At 36.8% G+C, this 17287-nt stretch overlaps 1 protein-coding gene across 7 annotated transcripts in view; it reads right to left on the bottom strand.

Annotated features, from left to right (window-relative positions):
- Positions 1-39: 39 nt before the first annotated feature.
- The window catches only part of LOC141444300 (uncharacterized), a 90142-nt gene continuing 72894 nt past the window's right edge, over positions 40-17287 (bottom strand). For 2 of the 7 annotated variants that reach the window (XM_074109821.1, XM_074109822.1), the window contains exons 12-20: positions 17127-17230; positions 15447-15467; positions 14085-14288; positions 11521-11615; positions 10902-11002; positions 10071-10158; positions 7763-7975; positions 6678-6830; positions 40-2490 (exon numbers count right to left, since the gene is read on the bottom strand). In XM_074109821.1, the coding sequence (XP_073965922.1) occupies positions 2442-2490; positions 6678-6830; positions 7763-7975; positions 10071-10158; positions 10902-11002; positions 11521-11615; positions 14085-14288; positions 15447-15467; positions 17127-17230 (1028 nt within the window). In that variant the 3' untranslated portion in view covers positions 40-2441. Of the gene's footprint in view, positions 2491-4039; positions 4149-6677; positions 6831-7762; positions 7976-10070; positions 10159-10901; positions 11003-11520; positions 11616-14084; positions 14289-15446; positions 15468-17126; positions 17231-17287 lie in introns of all 7 variants that reach the window. The other 5 variants (XR_012453159.1, XR_012453158.1, XM_074109823.1 and 2 more) reach the window with 5 other exon arrangements.

The following is a 17287-nucleotide window of genomic DNA, read 5'->3' as shown; positions in this document are numbered from 1 at the left end:
TGAGTGTTACAGTTAACGGGTAGCAAATAACAACACAAGTTAAAAAAGGCTTTTTTTTATTAAAAAAAGAGGAAAATAAAATTACAGAAAAAAACACATTGCGCAACATTTATAAATAATATCTATCGGACATAACCACGTAGAACATTATGCGTCAACAATTATTTTATTGCAATATACAAATACATGTCATTGTGTATAATACCTATTATTTTACAAGTTTTACACTGGATACTGTGAAGAAGAAAAAATCATCATGATGCAAGATGAATTTTAAAGATTACATAAAATTAAGAGTAGTAGAGAGACAAGAATAAAAAATACAGCAATAAACACAAAATAACTGAATGAGTTATTAAAAACCGATACGTAGATTTTTTTGTAGGTTTTTATAACCAGTCAACTTTGAACGCCTCATCAATACGTAAAAAAATTGCACCCGAACGCCATTTTATCTTAACGCCAACCGCGAACTTGAAGTCTGTGGCGTTCATAAATTAACTTATATATTATACGTGTGGCGTTGGAGGAATGATACTCCCGACAACTTTAGGCGTCGTTGGCGTTCAAAGTTACAGTATCCAGTACAAAATGTCGTGATACAATTTTATTAGTCTTACTATTTATATGAGGCCGCAATCATGAATAATATGGTGGCATCTTTTATATTTCAGTGTAGTCTGTCGCATAGTTTCAATAGTATTGTTGGCGTAGTGCATGAAAAACAGAGGATTCCAGCACTATAAAGGGCAGTTGTACTGATGATTCGCCAAGTTTTTTTCATCTGTAGTAGAATATTGCCACTAATCTTGCAGGTATATCCCCTTTGTCAGTATCAATTTTATACCTCAATTACTAAAGTTACAGGTGATAGATGGACTTTATCTGTGTGACCATTTATAGTACAACCAAACTAGGGTAGGTATATGTATTAGAGGTCGATATTTTTAACGCCACTTAGACAAAGTAGGTAGTCTAAATTAGTCTTACTCATTATTCATTTTTGATTTTCAAAACAATTGTGGTATATTTGTTTGGAGTTATCTCATACCGCTACATGCATCCGCACATACAGCGGTAGTAAACTGACACTGACCCACGCGGCGTTACATTTTAAAATTACAAACAAAAAATATATCTGGCCATAAATAAAAAACACAAAACATTAATTTTAGAGTGAAAATACATGAATTAATAAACATGCGGTTTATATATTGTTCCCTTATAAGCAAGGTTTTTTTTCACTAGGTTTTTGATGGTATGTTTTGCATCTTTGTCATTCTCCAGTGGAATGAGATTATCAGATGTGTATAAGTACTGCATTCTGCAGAGGAATGAGACTCAGATATTTTAGGTATTATTACTCTGCTCTTTTAATGTAAGTCTTGAAGTAGACGCAATCAGGTGTGCTGATAAATATATCGACATAATGCTCAAATAAAGTAACGTTCATAAATATTGGTCAAGTATTTTTTATTTTAGTATTTTTTGGTCTCATTTTCTTGATATCGAGTAATTTCATTAGAGTGTTCTAACAGATATAAATATACCAAATAAAAAAAAGTAAGTACTTACATTAAAAGGAAAAGGCCATAACTTAATTTATATTTATAAATTATTCGAGTAAAGGTGGTCCGTTATATGGCCACGGTCAAAATATCAGATAATATCAGGTATTTTATATCGAAAGCTGAAGCAAGTGAATGTTTTAAGTATAAGTTATTGCACGTTAACCATATCAGATCACATTCAGTGCATCGCACTTAGTCAACTAAGCTTAAGGTTTTACCACTTCTCAATTCCTTCAGACCTTATTTATTATAAGTTAGATAACAACATAAATAAAAAAAAACTGTTGTATATTATTTATTCTGGTAACTATGTTGATTTAAATTAAATTTAAGTTTTAAGGTAGGTATTCCTTTGAAATATCTCAAGCAGAGATTTTTTTTATATTGGCTGACTTGGGCTGTATATATTTTTAATAGACGTAGGGCGGACTCTAGCGATACCTAAACTAATTCTAAATTTACCAGAGAAGCAGATTTCGAGTCAGCGACGTATGAACCACTAATCTTAGAAACTAGATTTTATAACATTAATATTGTAAATATATTTGTAAAAAAGCCTATACATATACAAAGTATACCGAAGCGTACATAAGTATTGTACTTAGAGAGATTTGTGTTTTTAGTTAACTATCTTGTTGGTATTTATTGTATATAACACTGGTGTATAGAAGTGACACTCCATAGAACGCGCCTACTCGTAGCACCACAGTTCGCGACTTAGGGTTGCCAAAACCTGATTCTCTCCATTTTTGAAACTAATTTCGATTGAAAGCGTTTTAAGAGTGTAACTTTTATACTTCTTAGTATTATTTGTCGTTACTTTAAAAACTTTTTAATGCTTTGTGCACCCGAAGCGTTAAAGTTTGAAAATCACAACATCCTTATATTCTTATCTGCGTACGGTGATGAAATGTAAGCCCTGGAAAAGAACAATGAATTAATTATTTTTACTTATAATTTAAAACTTACAAACACCTAACATTCTCAGGTGCAATTGGCTACTTTTAGGTGACAGTTCTTGTTCATTCACAGTCGCCCACAAAATATTGCAGGTATTACAACCAAGACAAGTTGAATATAGTTGTGGGAAAAAGAGACAATAGAGTCTCTTTCCAGGCAGAAATCATGCCTGGGGAGCGAAGTCCGAAGGAACAGAATTAGATCTTTCCTAGCATGATATATTTATAATAGAGTACAGCCCAGTTAAGCAACTAAAATCGTGCAAGTTGCATTACATTGTGGCGCTCGATTGTCTACTAACTCGTTGGCTTTACGGCCTCGCAATGTAATAACTTACCCGATTTTTTTAGCAGGTCTAAACCGGGCGTTCGAATGGCGCCGCCAGTGGGTAAGTTCATATTTTATCTTGCTATCTCAATTAGTTTCAGTAAACTTCAGTAAGCTAGTTGAGAAAGCAAGACAAAAATGAACTTATCCGACAAAATATTAGATATTCACTACACAGCTATACACTTGTAACAGTAACAGTTTATCTATCCAATTACTAGATGGCGCTGGGGTTAGAAAAACGTTGCGGAAACAAAAAATAGGATCCTATTTTATGTGAACGCTGAAATAAAAACACTAAAAACCTTAATGCTGTTAAGGGTGCCATGCAGGGTAGAGTGCACACATAAATACAACCAAGCATTTTGAACGTTAGTACATATATCTATTAAATAAAAGTGATCTAGAAAAATCAAGCTTACTTTAGATAAAACTTAAAGAAAATCAAAGAAAACAGTACTTTTGCCTATCTATTATTTAAGTATGTTATCCCGTTGTATAGGGGTTTAACACTATAAAAAACATGCTTGTCCTAGCATCATCAGAAAAGGTCTTCGTATCTGACAGAAATACTTATTACAATTCCTCCATTTCGGTAAGTTACCTCGGAGTATCGTATAGATTCAAATAATTTCATACTATGCATACATACAGCACCGGCTCTGGGGTAGAGCTACAGAAGTACTCGCTCTAGGTGCCAGATGGCAAGGGGCGGCATTGTCCATTTTCCAGTGCATAATACAAAAAAAACACAAACATTGGAACATTTATATGGAGAATGAGAAAAGTATGAATTGTAGGTAGGTATTTATTGGAATTGGTGAATTCATTCGAGTTTCGGTTTCGACGTACGTACGTACGGGAATGATCTTCAATTCATTATAATTTTGACAGCGACACTGGGCGAAGTTCCGAAAACGCATATGTGAGTCGGTGGCAGTGAATGCGTTAAGAACTAAATGCTTTTATACCTTCCAGTATAACGGCTTAAAGCGAGATGTTTTCAAGTGAGTGGCCGTTTTCGTTTTGAAACATTTTCTTTAGATCTTCATGTTTTATCGTAGAAGGTAGGTTCTCGCACTTCTCGACTACAATTTCTAGTTTTCTGTCAGATACATATAACCCTACTATTCTACTGGCACAAACGACAGCAAAAGCCAAACAGTACGTAGCGTACAAACTTTCAACATTTCATTAAACCTGAGTGGAATTCGCTTGTTTTTATATTTTTCTTTTTTCTGGCAGTCTTCACGTGCGGATCGCTATTCGTTTAGCACTGGTAGCATGGATCTAAAAGAATAATTATATGCTATGTTAGTAAATATTTCTAGATTTTATTATCACAGATATCAGATTTTTTAAACCACCCGAAAAAAACATCCGGTTCGAAGGACCATTTTTTTTCGGATAATTGCTAAAGTATTAAAGCTAATAAAAATTGCCATGAATACGTAACTAGTTTTAGTAAAAGATACTTAAGTGATGTGTTAAGCATGAAAGCAAGTTAGGCCTACCAACTTACTTTTTAACGATGATTAATTATTTCTTATTTGTTTTTTTATGCAATGAGTAATAAAGGAATTAGGTTAAAAATGTTTGTATATTTTTATATTATAATTAGTAGGTTCAAATTGTATGAAAGATAATAGTGAGCATTTTTTTTGATAGAATAATATAAAAGGTACTTTACAATAACGTGACTTTATATTGACATCCAGTTAGCAAGAGATGGCGTTACTATGCAGCCTACAAGTAAATATAAACTTCCCAATTTCGGATGCCATTGATAAATCATTGTAATTATAGAGGTATGTTTAAGATCTTACTGCCCCTAAAATCCTGCAAAACATTTTTTTTTTAATTTTGTTTTTTTTCTTGTCACAAGTTGGTAGGCCATAAGTTCAGCAGCACCGACAATGACAACACATAGTAATTAAACAATAAAAAACATAGTACCTTCCGTTTCCAAAGCTATGGGAATGGGACCTGGCCGCGTAAGAAGTAAACATACATATAAGCGATATGGCTAAATAATATATGTAATACAAACCATAGACATATGTAGAGGACTATAAAAAATTATTATAGCTTTTATGCGGCATGTTACCAACGGCAGAGACAACTGCAGCCGTTGCCGCCTGACGGCAGCCGTCAGCCGTTGCCGCTCTAAATTTACGGCAACGATCATTAGCACTTCGATGTGCTCATTAAGTATTTTGTAAATATTCATTAAATATCTATGAGATGCTCATTAAGTATTTCCTCGGACCTAATAATGGATGCCCTGAATTATCTATCAACGGCAGCCGTTCACGCGTTGTCGTTAGCCGTTGACGCACTACATTTGTGACAACTATTAAATGGGGTATAATAATTATGTTGTATATAAATTGCACCCCATTTAAGAGTTTTCGTATCATATGCATTGTAATTGTGTGTATTGTAAATTGTATAGGTATAAAATAGTTATTGTACCCCATATAATATTTGCCACAAATGTAATGCGACGACGGCTAAAGCCAACGCGGTGACGGCTGCCGTTGACAGATGGCAACGGCTGCAGTTATATCTGCCGTTGGTAGTATGCTGTGTTTGAAGCATACTACCAAATATGTCGAGTGTTAGTGACTTTGGCAAAAATCCACGGAATAGACATAGCAAAAATTCGTCCCTCAAAACTTGTCTTTTATAAAACAACGGTTTAGAATTTAGGTTTTTTTTTTCTTATTTAAGAGACACTCTTGTCGGTGTAGCCGATGAATGACTTCACTTCTCTCTACTCAAAGCTGCCTTCTTAACCTCCTTATACGACATGACGGCTACCTTCTCCTTTATTTGTTTGGAAAAGTGGAAGGGAAGTGAATTGTTAATTGTTCGTAAGAAGCATGCTGCATGTGAAACTGCTATTCAGAGAAAAAAAGAGATGTCAGACATTTCAATTATGACTAACAATTTTCGACCAGTCGATATAGACCCCTAGAAAAATATTTACAGGGTTGTTCAGTCAAAACTTAACCATATGCTGAAATATTTCGAAGTAATTACCTATCCCCAATGTTAGATTTACAATCAATTACTATCTTAAATAATTTTAACTCGCATATAAATAAGCTTAACTATTTAATAATGTCTAAAGTAGCTGTAATGACAAAATGTAGATGAAAATGATGTAAAAGTATTAGTAAAGAAATACGAAATATATGTAGGAGTGCAAGCATGAGCCAAATTAATATAACTCAGGGCCGGATTCGGGGAGGTCAACCGGGGCTATACAGTTCCAGGGCCTCAATCGTACGAGATGTTTAAAAAATATCCAAACTTTTTCGTTTTTTTTCCAGACAGTATTTTTTTGCCTTAGTGGCTTTCACTCCTTCGTTGCCCTCAAAGCCTCTTAACTTCTAAATCCGGCCCTGTGATAAATACTACGAGAAAATAAGTGTTACGATTGGTTCTTATTTTGTGATTAATTATTCTTGATCCTTGAACGATAATATGAACAGTTTTTAATTATTCACGGTTATTAATTAAAGGTAAACGGCCGAGTGCTCGACACTTTAATGTCCAGTAGATGACACCCTGCTGTCATCTCTATGTTAATGATGCCAACTATTGGGACAGTGACCAGCACTCGTACGCTTACACTAGTATCACATTAGTTAGTCACAGTTTACCAGTTTTCGTGATCCATATTCAATCTAAAGATCCTATCGCAGATAATATTCAGTTAGAAGTACCTTATATGTAATTGATATTTTCGTTTTTTTACCCCCGTTAAGGCCCATTTCGAAGTCTACCAATGGACCAGCAGGTTGTACTCACAGCTCCATATTGTGCACTGAGGAGTTGGGGCAGGTCGAGGCGGCCCGGATGTGGCAGTGCTTGTGACAGACGAGGGCGCAGTCGCGGCACTCGTACCCCTGCTTGCCGAGGCGGCGCGCGATCGTCTTGTGGCACACCGAACACACGGAACCGCTGTAAAATGAACAATAGCAAGAAATAATCTACATGATTCGAGCTTTACTTTGCAGAAGTCCCATTGAATGAGGGCTATCGTTTTTTGTCTCACTAGATGGCGCACTGTTGCGTGAGGTTTTTAAGTATGGCTTTCAAAGTCTGTTATTACGGGCGTGAAAACAAAGTTTAGATTAAAATCATTTTTAATACAACTTAAAACCGTACCATAAAAATATCGAGCATGCCACAGTGTTGCATAGTCCCCGTTTTGTTCGGAAAAAAGGGAGGACAAAGGTTTCCGAAAGACAAAACTGTCTCAAAACACAGACCTTCATTGCCCCGGAACGCATATTTGCCATAATTAATTTCAGATATTGCAAAATATTCACAAAATTATTCTAATTATAAATAAACCCGCGTAGCTCACCCAAAAACTATGAGATTTGACATTTCGGAGACCTCACGCTTCACTAGCGCCTCTAGTGGCGAATTCATTCGCGATAGCCCTCATTACAATTACCTTTTTAATCACAATCACAAGTCTATGTGACACGTATGCATTACTATATTTAACTTGGAATAAAAACTACCGCTATTGTTTCTATTTCCTACTTAGCCTGCAGTTACTCAGTCGAGTAAAGTAAATGCTACTTAGCCTATGGTGACACAGTCCAGTAAATGCTACTTAGCTTACAGTTAGTCTAGTAAATGCTGCTTAGCCTACCGTTACTCAGTATAGTAAATGCTACTAAGCCTACCGTTACTCAGTCTAGTAAATGTGGCTTAGCCTATACAGTTACTCAATTTAGTAAAATTAAATACTACTTAGCCAACAGTTACTGAGTCTAGTAAATGCTACTTAGTCTAAAGTTACTGTCTAGTAAATTCTACTTAGCCTACAGTAACTCAGTTTAGTAAAATTAAATAATACTTAGCCTACAGTTACTCACCCACTCAGATGTTTGGCAATAAACGTGTGTTCGTTGTATATATGCAGTTTGACGCCCTTCCGTCTCCACCGGGACCTCTGGGCCACAGCCAACGGCACCAGATAATGCTTCTTGATGCCAGCTTCTATGGTCTCCAGGACCAGGGTCGAGGCTTCGTGGATGAACGTGCGAGCTGACGCTGTACTGAAGCCGGACATCTCGCTGAGAGAGGACCTTTTGTGGTTAATATTTTGGTTTGGAGAGGGAGGAAGAAAATGATGAGGAGGGAGATGGGATGAATTGAAAGGGTTGATTGGAGTTTTTTGGGGAGGAGGATTTGGTTTGGAGGGTTAGGTTTGTAATTTTAGTATTGTGGTTTGTGGGAAATAAGGGTAGAGTACAAAATTAGGACGTAGAGAGGGATAAGTTTAATAGAGTGGGTTGAGTTTTTTTGGCGAAGGAATTGTTTAGTTTGGATGAGGAAAGTTTTTTTTGATGGAGAAACAAATAGAAATGAGAATAAGTGTTATCGGAGAATGGGACAAAATAGGACCAAATATTTTTATGACGGAAATGAGATTCATATGTAAGATATTATGATTTGAAGTATAATGGGAATAATATACACAAGTATGATTAACAAGTTTTAGAAAAATGTGAATTAAAACAATTAGTGATCATAAAGTGTCAATAGACAAGCGTGATCGCGTGATCGTGACAAAGCGATTCATTCGCGCATCGGTTGTAGATAAAGAATATTTTAGTATGAAAAACCAGTGTTACCAGATTGCAGTGCGATTATCCCCAGCGCATGAGTGTTGACAGATGAAAAGAAAGAAAATACACCATTAGTGCTGTAATGTTACCAGCTCTTAAATATTCTACCATACATTTTATGGCAAGACAGCATTATTTTGGAGGTTAAAAGCAAAATTCAGTTAGTGCTCGTATAATATATAAATACAATATTATATGTATTTGTGAAGTTAGAATATAATGTAGTCTTGCCATGCCATTATAGCAATATAACTTTAAGTCTCAATAATTATCAAAAAACACGATAATAGCCAACTTAATGCTAGAAACTCTTTTTATAGGTACATACTTTTTTTACATTAATTTAAACTAAGCAAATGCGTCACTACGGACTTTATATTCCTGGCAACTTTCTCGGCCATAGCAATGATTTGCTATTATAAATGTAACTACAATACATGTTTATACATTTAAGAAAATAGTCAACAATTGACCGCCTCCCTCTTATTTCCGAAACTACTCGGCCTAAATATAGAAAAAATATAGAATATAGTTCTATACTATACTTTAATAGGTTACAGGAAATCTGAGACGTCTATGAAATTTAAAGTAAGATAAGAAATTTCTATAATGCCTGGAAAACTACGCAACCACGCAACTTTAGAGTAATTTTTAGAGTAGGTACCCTTCTTGTGTAATATGCATTATATACCTACCTAATTGTTGGCAATAAACGCATTTTCTTTCTTTCTTTCTTTCTTTCTTTAACTCGCGTGTCGGATTTCTTCAAGAAACTAATCTACGCAACCCTTTCCACGCGACTTTAACTCTCAGTTATTTGTTTTTTATTTTATTTATGACGAATCACACTCTTTGTGTCCGTTTTTAGGGTTTCGTAGCCAAAATGGTAAAAACGGAACCTTTATTGTTTCGCCATGTCTGTCTGTCTGTCCGCCCGCGGCTTTGCTCTGGGACTATCAACGCTAGAAAGCTGTAATTATGCACGAATATATATGTAAACTATGCCGACAAAATGGTACAATAAAAAACTAAAAAATATTTTTTTTTAGAGTACCTCCTCCCATATACGTAAAGTGGGTGTGATTTTGTTTTCTCATCCAACCTTGTAGTGTGGGGTATCGTTAGATAGGTCTTTTAAAACCATTAGGGGGTTGCTAAAACGATTTTTCGATTCAGTGATTTTTTTCCAAAATATTTAACTTTAAAGTGCAAATTTTCATTAAAATCGAGCGTCCCCCCCTCTAAAATCTAAACCAGTGGGTGGAAAAATTTGAAAAAATTCAGGATGGTAGTAAGTATATCAAACTTTCAAGGAAAACTATAACGGTTAAGTTTTCTTGAGAATTATTAGTAGTTTAAGAGTAAATAGCAGCCTAAGGTATAAAATATACCTAAACTTGGAATATTCCGTACTAAATACGAAATCCTTAGAATAATATTACTTATTTTTTCGTAATGGCTACGGAACCCTATTTCGGACATGTCCGACACGCTCTTGGCCGGTTTTTTTTTATAAATTGATCCCATGTAAAGACATTGTGCCAGCACGTACCTTCGGGAAGTCCTAGACTCGTCTCCGGACTGCGCAGGCGACGCGCCGGCCGAGTAAACGTTTCTGTTGGGGACGGATAGAGCTTTGTCTGAAAATTACACAACACAAATATCAATTTTGATGACCATACATATTTTTACAAACTTTTTCTAACCGACGCAAAAATAAGGGTGTTATATGTTTAAGACCAATGTCTGTCTATAGCATCGTAGCTCTCAAACAGATGGACCGATTACGATTTCGTTTTTTTACGTGAAACCGAGTTTCATTGCGGTGGTTCTTAGCTAAGTTTCATTAGAATCGGTTCAGCCATTTTTAAGATATCGAACTTTGAAATGCCAATGTCCAGACTTTTCCAACTTTTCTTAGTTTGTTAGGTTATTTGAAACATTTATTTCAAAAGCACATAAGTACAAAATAAAACAATTCGACACAAAGAATTAGATGTCACCACACTAAATTCATCCGCAACATGCTTCGTCATAAAAACTAGACTGAAACCCTCCCCCCTGCATCGTACCCCCAAACGTCCCCAAGCCGTCGTCAAGCGTCGTAGGTTATTTAAATGTGTTCTAGTTACAATATCTATATTAATATTATAAATGTGAAAGTGTGTGTGTTTGTATGTTTGTCCGTCTTTCACGTCGAAACGGACGTGATTTTTGGGATAGAGACAGTTTATGGGCCTGCGAGTGACATAGGCATTCACTTTTTATGCCCGAAAAATGCACAGTTCCCGAGGTAACAGCGCGCGATAACCGAATTCCACGCGGGCGAAGCCGCGGGCAAAAGCTAGTATTCAAGTAAAATAATGATAATATAGGTATGTACCGTGGTGGTTCCGTTCAGCGCTGATGCTGCGCACGCGGCTCTGCTCCAGCTCGCTGTCCGTCAGCTCCAGGGACGCGCCGCGCGTGCGCGACCGACCCAGCCTGCCAACAACACCAACAAAAATTAAACTAGCCGCCCATCCAGCCTTACACGCAGGCACGCTAGGCGTAGATGAAGTTGGCCTCCGCCGAGGACCTCTCTCTAGTCTCGCGCCTCGAAAGCTTTTCTTTTTACAAGCTTTTATTAAGTTTCACCTTTCCCGTTGTCTTTTTGTCTGTCTGTACGTCTGTAATGAAATTTAAATTTGACCAACTTCCAATAGTCAGATTGACTTGAAATTTGGAATACTTATGTAAATTGCGTGACAATACAATAATCTACTAGTGACATCCTGGTAGTCCGGCCAGGATCGTCTCCGCAGGACGGAACTCTTCAACGGTTAATAACATCGACTTGTTTGGTATGCAAATGTAATTAGGGTGACAATACAGGTACAGTCAACAAAAAGTACAGTCAGCTAAAAAAGCTTGTATTAAAAATGAAAATTTTACCAAAAACTTTTTCATTTAGTTCGATACGCATGCTGAGAGTTTGTGGTTACTTATGTTTGTTTTCCTACCTTCTCTTAATGGTACCGAAGAAGTCTCTTCTTCTCTTTTGTCGTGGCGCAGGCTCGGGCGGCGCCTCCTCTGGCTTCTGGACGTAGTCGCCTTGCTACAGTAACAACAGTAACCAATACTAAATTCGAAACTTAAAAAAAAACAGGGCAGTAGTGGTCAGCGGCGTCTTTAGCCCATGTAGCGCCCGTGTGCAATTATTATTTTAGCGCCATCTAGGAAGCGCGCGGTCAAAATGGAATAGGTACAAAGTGCCGCGGCCGGCGCCCCTAACACCGCTGCGCCCGTGTGCAACGCACACCCTGCACTATAGGTAAAGACGCCTCTGGTAGTGGTTTGATTTTGACACGCTATAAGTCAAAACTTACATACACACGAAAGTGGTGAAAAATCGCAAATTATAAAAATAGTAATTATCTCAAGAACACATTGGGATCGTTTGCCGTGAAATTACAGCTTGGAGGTGGTGTAGGGGTACAGCATTCGCCCTGCTCCAGTATTTCATTTTAGTTTTTAACTCAATGTGTTCTAGTTTTTAACCCCCGACACAAAAAGGGGGGTGTTATAAGTTTGACCGCTATATGTATCTGTGTGTCTGTCTGTCTGTGTGTTTGTCTGTGGCACCGTAGCTCTTAATCGGATGAACCTATTTGAATGCGGTTTTTTTTTTATTTGAAAGCAGGTTTTCTAGCGATGGTTTAAGACAAAGATGGATTTTTACGAAAAAGTAGAGCGAAACATTACCATTTACGATTACAAAGAAACGCACTAAGTAACATTTATTTTTGTCTCTAGGTTGTTTTTATAAATTTTACCTAAATCCAACCTATATGTATATCCTGCTACTCAATACAGGCCTCCTTTAAAAAAATAAGCCTTCATATACATCATTGAACTGTTCTGTTTCGCAGAATTATGCAAATTTCTCCACAAGACTCTTCATCATTGAGAAGGAAGTTTGAGCAAATGAGAACCTAGATATAAACGAACGTAAACTAAATGAATCTTATCTTGCGCTCTGAGTCTGACTCAGAGATACCACAGGAGACCGAAGAGCTGGCAGTTTCCTCGCTCAACGCATCAGTCTTGCGATCCAGCGGGGAAATGCTGCCAGCATCTTTGGTACCATGCCGCAGGGTCCATTTTTAGATTTATTATAGTTTTAGCTTGTTTAATTTTATTGTACCTAATATACCTTTTCTTTAGTTGGACCTGTATTGTTCTGGAAATAAATATATCTATAACATCATATTTAATGAATCTCAACTGAACTAGTTCATATGTATTTGTATTACTCATCTAAAATGTAGGTACTACACAAGTAAGAAATAATTTGACTTCTAAGTTAGTTCTATTGTAAATCACACTAAATGTTCGAATGCTCTCCATGCATCTTTATCAAAACAAGTGCATAAAATTCAACAAACGTGCGTATCGTTATCGCAATCACTAAAAACGTTTGAGAACGTTTCGTTTTACGGTAAGAGTATTTTGTTAACCGATATGTTTTCGAAACAAGAAAAAAACCAATTCTTAAAGCAATTGGATCGAACAGTTTTTATGAAACTAAAATACATATGTATACAAACGTTGTTAGTGATTTCGGATTGGTGGCCTGTAATTGTATATCGCTAACCACATATAGCCTATACCTTCCGCCGCCAAACATTGTCTAAAAGTTCATTGCCACGACTAGTACCACAAAAACTATAAAGGTATAATTTCAATAATTGAATAGGCACTATACCGTTAAGCGATTCGAACACAATCCGGGAGTAACGTAAGACGTCGCATAAAAAATGTTTGCGTCAAAACTGAGTATTAAGTAATGAACTTTTAGGCAGATTTATATGGCGCGTGGTATAATCTGCTTTGTCGTCTAAGCTAATAAATACATTTGAAATTATTTAGATTTTGATTAATATTCTTGTTACCACAGTTACTTTGCTCAAATGTGGAATGCTGCGTGGTTATCGATATACCGGTTGCCCATTCTGATGGGTCAGTGTGAGTAACTCTGAAACTATAAGACAATATAATACTGTATTTGACAACTCACTTAAAAATTGTTTTCCTTTCGATAGCACACATCACACTGACAAGCTGTGATTTATAAAGTAAATTTAAAAAATAACTAGTGTAATAGGCGGTGAGGCCTGGGGTAGATTACGATTTGCAAACAAGTAAGAGTTTTTTTAATCTATAAATATAGTTCAGCGGGGCTACAACGAAATTCAAAAATCGAAGTTCGTGTCGTTCCGTCTCTCTGACAATTATACCATTTAATACGAGAGTGAGAGGGACGGCACGATACGAACTTCGAATATCGGAGTAGGCCCTCTGAGAGAGAGAGAGAGAGAGAGAGAACACACTTGGAAATACAATTGTTTTCCCCACTTCTTTCTGTCCCACGGTATAAACCGAGGGTAGAAAGATAGTTAATGCGATAGCGAACGTCAGCGCGTTAGATCTCAGCGGTCTCAGATCTTTTTGTCTTATCGTTGTTACCCAAACTGACCTATCTAAATAGGCGCCCTGTAAAGTTATATAAGTGCAAAAACCATACCGCGTCAGCGCCATTCGTTTTGGCGCCATTTTCTTTTATCCTCACGCTTTTGGCGGGAGACGCGTGAGGCGTGGACACGTGCTGTTCTGTCTTGTTCTCGTCTATGCTCTCCATAGTCGTCGTGTCTGGCGAGTCTAGGTCTAGATTGTCTATGGCTTCTTCGCGTTCGACTTCGATGAATTTGCCGGATTCAGTTAGTTCCACCTTTCGGGGGATTTCGGGGTTAGTGTTGCCACACAAAAGCACGTCGCAGGGTTGGAGATATTTTGACAGGTTTTAGGCTTTTTTAAACAGGTTTAAAAAAGAGGAGGTAGGTAAATTTGGTTGATTTTTTTATGTTTGTTACCTCAGAACTCCGTTATTTATGAATCGATTTGAAAAGTTTTTTTTTGTAGAGGAGTACTTTCAATTAAGGTGACCCGGGACTATTGTAGCTAGGGGGAAATTGTATCTGAGCCGTCTGATGGCGTCCTTACGACGCCATGTTCTCGGCCATTTTACGTTGTGTTCGCCAGAAGACTGCCTTTCACACAACACACGGACATGGCGTCGTAAGGACGCCATCAGACGGCTCAGATACAATATCACCCCAGCTAAAATAGCCTCGGGTCACCTTACTCAGAGCACCAGGAGGACTTTTTAGAAAGTAATTTTCGCGGGTTTTTGGAGTCGGTTCAATTTGGTCATATTTTTTTGTATTATTGTCACTTTGAAAATTAACTCGTCAAGAGTTTGAAAGACATTACCATTTTGTGTTGTTTTTTATATTCGACTGGTTGGCAAACTAGCAAGTGGGTCTCCTGATGGTAAGAGATCACGACCGCCAATAAACATCAGCAACACCAGGGGTATTGCAAATGCGTTGCCAACCTAGAGGCCAAAGATGGGATACCTCAAGTGCCAGTAATTTCACCGGCTGTCTCACTCTCCACGCTGAAACACAACAGCAAGCACTGCTGCTGCAGGATTAGCGAGCAAGAGGTGGTAGCAATCCGGGCGGACCTTGCACAAGGTCCTACCACCTGCAAATGCAAATGTCTGCGGGTTTGATAAATGCATGAAAACATGTATGTAAACGTACAGACGTAGCTGTCTTGAACGTGTATTAGCGGAGGACCACCGCTCATCGTTTTTAAATGCCAAAATATCTCCAAAGGTCACATACACGATTAAAATCATGAACATGGACTAATCCATTCTCGAGCAAAAACATGCTTGTAAATTCATCTCATTCAATTATTTACTGACGAACAACTAAAACATGATATTTACACTAAATAGGGTAAACCGGGCAATTCACATCTTTTTGTTGATGTTGAATGACCAGTTTACCGTTTAGGAATGTATGAGAATTTGGCTTACCTTTATGGATTTCTTCGGCTCCTGTGTGATATCCAATCATCATGCATGAAACGGAGGCGGAATGAAAAAAACAATGTCAATGTTAATAAAAAAACAAAAAAACTCTAAAATAAAACAGTTCAGAGACAGGTTCTTAATGTATGGTTCATCGTGGGGAATACAATATGTTTTTGGCATCAATGTAACTATTACTATATGACTGGTCTTAAAGTGTCTCATCTAACACTTTTTTAAATACTGAAAAATCTGTGATCTCGAAAATGGTGCCACTTTTGGTGGTCATTTACCTACGGTCTGTAAGTGACCTGCGCACCTTACTTCCCCTTTTAGTTTGCTTTGCATCTTACACCCTGTTTAGAATACTATGTTATCTACACTGCAAGTATTTTGTCATAGAAATAAATTAATGCACACATTAAGAACCTGTCGTAAGATTGCTGAAGGCAGTTCTAATGCCGTTATAAAATCAAAAACCAAGTCCATGCTCACAATAACCACAATCTTTTAAAGGCGATATACTCGTACAGTCAGTGATTCAAAAGGGCCACTTCAATATATCTCTTACCGACACAAGTTTACCTAGCCAAATTTACCTAGCCAAGTTTACCTAGCCAAGTTTGTAGTGAGTATGTTTGTTAAGTTTACCTGAAACGGCTGGACGGAAATGATCAGTTTTACAAAGTTAGTTTACTAACCTGGTAAAAACATAGTTTGTACTTGTTATGTTAATATTGAAACGCTGGACGGATTTGGATCAATTTTGGCAAAAAGTTAGTTAATAACGCTGGATTAAAAATAGGCTCATGAAATTTGGTAATGTAGGGATAAAATCTCGAAATAACAACCGTGAATTTTTTCATACAATTACATTCGTATTATTCATACAAATATCTGCCCCGGCTGGGAATCGAACCTGGGACCTCAAGCTTCGTAGTTAGGTTCTCTAACCACTTGGCCATCCGGTCGTCAATCAAAGACATGTTTTATCAAAATCGGTTCAGCCGTTTTTGAAATATAAAACTTTGAAGTGAAAAAGTTACAATATGATAATCTATCTGACAGAGAAATAGAATAATACGTTTTTTATCCAGAAAACTCCCTATTCCCTAATATACACATACCTAATAGGGTATTTGACAACTCCTGATTTTGCCATATCCTATTATTATGAAAATATAGGATACTTCGAACATACTCCTGATATCTTGCCCTATATGATTATGAAAATTTTTGTAAAAGTTAAATCTTTATGAAACACTTAATATTATTTTATTAAATATAAATAAATTGTTTAGCGAAGAGAAAATTTAAATCGGTTGAAAATTGGATTTATAGTGATTTTTTGAAAAATCTATATACCTGTCTCTTTCTCAAACGCTTTTCTCTATGCAGCAAGTATGGCGCTACTGGCGTGTGACGTCACATGCCAGTATGTCTTTCTCTGTCTAATCTTGAATTTCAAACCTTTATAACTTTGTTATTTGTAAAGGTAGCTTAAAAATTGTTTCTCTATTCGATAACAGGCATTGTGTAGTTTTAATTTATAAAACATATACAAAATAGTCAAATACCGTATTATGACTTTTTTTGCACGAGATTTTTTTTTATTTGTTATAATTAAGTACGTCATGTAGCAATTGTAACTTTAGTAGCACAGGTGGCTGATGCCCCCCTACTCACCCGCTGAACGGAGTGTATGATGAGAGTTGACTTGTTGGCGGCGTTCGCTGGACTCAGTTCCAACTCACGAAGCGCTGATTCTGTCAGCTGCGAGTTGTCGTGCCCTGTATAGTAAATAGAGCTTAAGAAAACACAAATTTTCTATACAATTTAACATAAGT

This window comes from Choristoneura fumiferana, chromosome 29 (genome assembly GCF_025370935.1).
Source record: "Choristoneura fumiferana chromosome 29, NRCan_CFum_1, whole genome shotgun sequence".
NCBI lineage: Eukaryota > Metazoa > Arthropoda > Insecta > Lepidoptera > Tortricidae > Choristoneura > Choristoneura fumiferana.
The sequence above is the reverse complement of the archived record's forward strand: the minus strand, read 5'-3'. Positions and strand labels throughout refer to the sequence as shown.